This window comes from Malurus melanocephalus, unplaced genomic scaffold (assembly GCF_030028575.1).
Source record: "Malurus melanocephalus ecotype Western Australia unplaced genomic scaffold, MMel_1.1 scaffold_1365, whole genome shotgun sequence".
Classification (NCBI taxonomy): Eukaryota; Metazoa; Chordata; class Aves; order Passeriformes; family Maluridae; genus Malurus; species Malurus melanocephalus.
Window position 1 is genome coordinate 12,731 of NW_026624597.1, and position 4,185 is coordinate 16,915.

A 4,185-nucleotide genomic window follows, 5' to 3' on the forward strand; every position below is an offset into this window, starting at 1 on the left:
TCCCGTCTGTGTCAGGGGTGACAGCACCCCCCAATGCCACACGTGTGGGTACAGCCCCAACACCCCCTGATGTCCCCTTGCCCTCCGAACCTCCCCCCATGTCCCTGTCCCCGTGTCCTTGTGCCAGGGGTGACAGGAACCCACAATGTCACAGCCCCAACATCCCCTGATGTCCCTTTGCCCTCCCAAACCACCCTGTGCCCCTGTCCCCGTGCCAGGGGTGACAGCACTCCTCAATGTCACARGTGTGGGCACGGCCCCAACACCCCCCGATGTCCCCTCCCAGTGTCACAGGCGGTGGCAGATGGCAGCAGCAGGGGGGAGGTGGCACCGGCAGCCACCCCTGGCACCGTCCCCGGTCCCCGCGGTGTCACCAAGGTGGCACTGCCAGCTTTGTCCCGCTGGCACGGGAAAACCCGGGGCTGTCCCCTCTCCTGTCATTTGCACCAATTTTTTATTTTATTTTATTTTTTGGGGGGGACAATTTAACCCTTTCAGCGCCACTCAGGCTCCGGGGTTAACCCTTCCTTTCCTGAATCGCGGGAACGCCGGCGAAAAGCGGGAAAAAAACGCAAAAAAAAAAAAAAAATTAAAAAAAAATTAAGCCTGCGCGAAAAGGAGATTTGCGCTGCCCCCACCGCGCACTGAGAACGGATATTTTTAATCTTTTAAATATTTCCCGGAGCCGGGGTAAATCCTTTCTTCTCCGAGCTCCCGCACGCAGCCGGGACTGGGAGTTACTGGGGACACTGGGATTGGGCAGAGCTCCAGCCACATCCCTGCCTCGGGTTGGGAAATTTGGAAAAATACCGGGGGAGAGGTTAAAATGTGAATTTGTAAGTGTCAATTTTAGGTGTCATTTAAATGTGTCCTTTTTTTGTGCCTTTTTTAGGTGTCATTTTAAATCAGATTTTTTTAGGGTGTCATTTTTTTGGGTGTCATTTTTCTGTTCATTTTTTTAGGTGTCATTTTAGGTGTCATTTTTTAGTGTATTTTTTTAGGGTGTCATTTTTCAGTCGTATTTTTTAGGGTGTCATTTTTGGATGTCATTTTTCAGGTTTTTTTTTGGGGGGGTGTCATTTTTAGGTTCATTTTTTATATATTTTTTAGACATCATTTTTAGTCTTTTTTTTCGGGTATCATTTTTGGGTATCATTTTTTAGGTTTACTTTGGGGAAGGTGTCATTTTTAGGTTCATTTTTTTAGGTGTCTTTTTAGGTGTCATTTTTAGCTGCCATTTTTATCTGCCATTTTTTAGCCACCATTTTCCGCCGCCATTATTTTGGGTGCCATTTTTTAGCCGCCATTTTTTAGGTATTTTTTTGGGGATGTCATTTTTAGGTGCCACTTCTAGGTGTCATTTTTTGCCACCATTTTTAACCACCATTTTTTTAGCTGCCATTTTTTAGGTAGCTGCCATTTTTTAGGTGCCATTTTTAAGGTATTTTTTGGGGTGGCATTTTTAACCTCCATTTTTTTGGGTGCCATTTTTTAGGTGCCATTTTTTAGGTATTTTTTTGGGGATGTCATTTTTAGGTGCCACTTCTAGGTGTCATTTTTTGCCACCATTTTTAACCGCCATTTTTTTAGCTGCCATTTTTTAGGTACTTTTTGGGGTGCCATTTTTCACCGCCATTTTCAACGTCCATTTTTTTTTGGGTGATTATTTTGGGTGCCATTTTTTAGCCGCCATTTTTTAGGTATTTTTTTGGGGATGTCATTTTTAGGTGCCACTTCTAGGTGTCATTTTTTGCCACCATTTTTAACCACCATTTTTTTAGCTGCCATTTTTTAGGTACTTTTTGGGGTGCCATTTTTCACCGCCTTTTTTTTTTGGGTGCCATTTTTAGCCACCATTTTTTTTTCTGTGCCTTTTTCACCACCACTTTTCTCTGCCATTTTTCACCGCCATTTTTCCACCGCAATTTTTTTTGGGTGCCATTTTTAGCTGCCATTTTTTTCCTGTGCCTTTTTCACCACCACTTTTCTCTGCCATTTTTCACCGCCATTTTTCAATCTGCGCTTTTCATCCTCCTCCACCTCACACGGCCACCCCAAAACCCCCTCTCCGCCCTCCACACCATCCTCTCACCCGTCTGGTTGAGCTGCAGGGTGCTCTTACTCCACTGCGACAACCCCACGATCGCCACCATCTTGGCGCCCAGGCTGGAGCGCCGTTTCTTGCTGGCGGTGACGGCGACGGAGTCAGCGCTCCCGCGCGCGCTCTTCTCCAGGCCGAACATCTCTCCGCTGATGCTGGAGCTGCGCACCACGCTCCGCGCCGACGACGAGCCAGCATCGCCGTCGAACATGGTGGGCGCGCCCGCCGGCACCGGCGCCGGCTCTGCTGCCCCCGGGGATCAGCTGCGGGGACAAGGCGGGGACACGTTGGGGATGGTGGCAGCGATGAGGGGGTGACAGCGGTTGTGTCACCCCCGTGATGTCCGCAGCGCCCTCAAGATATTTGGGAATCTGGGGTACAACCTACAGGGTTTGGGATATTAGGAAAAGGGTTTTGGGCATGAATGGGTTCCTTAGGGAATGGGCAGCACCCAAGAGTGCCAGAGATCTGGGAGTGCTCGGACAGCGCTGCCAGGGTGGGATTTTGGGGGTCTGTGCATGGCCAGGGGTTGGGATGGATGATCCCGGTGCATTCCGGGGTGTTCCCCACCCACGGGAGCAGCGGTTGGTGCGGGAAGGGTCAGGACCCCCGGGGTGAGCACCCAGCCCTGCCCTGGCTCCCCGTGGGGTGTGAGCACTCGCAGCAGCCAGGAGAGTGGGATGGGCATCACCAGGGTATCGTTGGTGCCACCACAGCACCCTCGGTATCACCACAGCATCCTGGGTATCACCAGGGCATCCTGGGTACCAACATGGCATGCTGGGTACCATCACAGCATTCCTGGGTTCCACCACAGCATCCCAGGGTACTCCCACAGCATCCTCGGTATCACCACAGCATCCTCAGTACTACCCCATCATCTGGGTACCACCACAGCATCCCTGGCACCATCACAGCATCCCAGCTGCCTCCACAACATCCTTGGTGCCACCACAGTAACCCTGGCACTCATAAAACCATCGGTGTAGGATGAGCCCCATTCCAGTGGGATGGGGTCCCTGGGATAAAGGCTTTGGTGTGAGATGAATTCCAGCTCCAGGGGATGGAGCCCTTTGGATAAATATGTGGGTATGGGGTGAGCCCCGCTCTGGAAGGATGGATCCCCTCGGATAATGCCTTCAGTGTGGGGTGGGCCCTGTTCCAGTGGGATGAACCCTTTGGATAAAGCCATCGGCACAGGACACGTCCCAGTCTGGAGGGATGGAGCCCCTGGGATAAAGCCTTTGAGGTGGGATGAGCCCCATTCCAGTGGGATGAATCCCTCTGGATAAAGCCATCAGCACAGGACACGTCCCAGTCTGGAGGGATGGAGCCTCTGGGATAAAGCCTTTGAGGTGGGATGAGCACTCTTCCAGAGGGATGAAACCCCCGGGATAAAGCCATCGGAGTGGGACTGAGCCCCACTGTGGAAAGATGGAGCCCCTCAGATAAAGCCTTTGAGGTGGAATTGAGCCCCATTCCAGAGGGATGAATCCCCCGGGATAAAGCCATCGGCACGGGATGTGTCCCATCTGCRGAGCTGCCCCGSCACAGCCCCGTTCCGAGGGCAGCAGAGCCGGGAGGGAGCGGCCCCAGCTCCTGCCCCGCTCGAGGAGGGCTCAGAGCTGCCTCGCTGCCCTGGGGACACTCGGGGTGACCCTTTCCAGCTCCTCCCGCCCTTCCCCGGGCTCCAAACCCGCTCCAATCCCAAAGTTTTCCCTCCACAGGGAACAGACCCCAATCACGCCATCCGCGCCTCAGTTTCCCCACGGGCAAACCTGAACAAACACAAMCCCGAGGGCTCAGCCAGGCCCGGCCCAGACCCCTCCAGGAAGAGAAACCCCCGGGAACGACCCAACCCCGCTGTCCTGAGGGTCAGGAAAACACGAACGGCTCCGGAGAGCGCCGGGCTCTGCCGGGAGCAAATGAGATCAGGAGAGCAGAGCGCTAATGGGATCATTGCCAATGCAACACACGCGGGGATAATCCTCCGCAAAGGCAGCGGAGCGCGGCTCCTCGGCCCGCGGGGAGGGTTTGCATCCCCCTGCCCGTGATTTCAGCCCTCGTCTCCTCACACAGTCGGT

The 4,185-nt window shown here is 53.4% G+C and overlaps 1 protein-coding gene across 1 annotated transcript in view; it reads right to left on the minus strand.

Moving 5' to 3' along the window:
• Window positions 1–2,312, minus strand: part of LOC130586859 (regulating synaptic membrane exocytosis protein 3-like) — a gene marked incomplete at its 3' end in the record, with an annotated part of 5,907 nt that extends 3,595 nt beyond the window's left edge. Inside the window, exon 1 of the mRNA XM_057387774.1 lies at window positions 2,093–2,312. Coding sequence (XP_057243757.1) covers window positions 2,093–2,312 — 220 coding nt within the window. The remainder of the gene's footprint in view (window positions 1–2,092) is intronic.
• Between the last annotated feature and the right edge of the window lie 1,873 nt (window positions 2,313–4,185).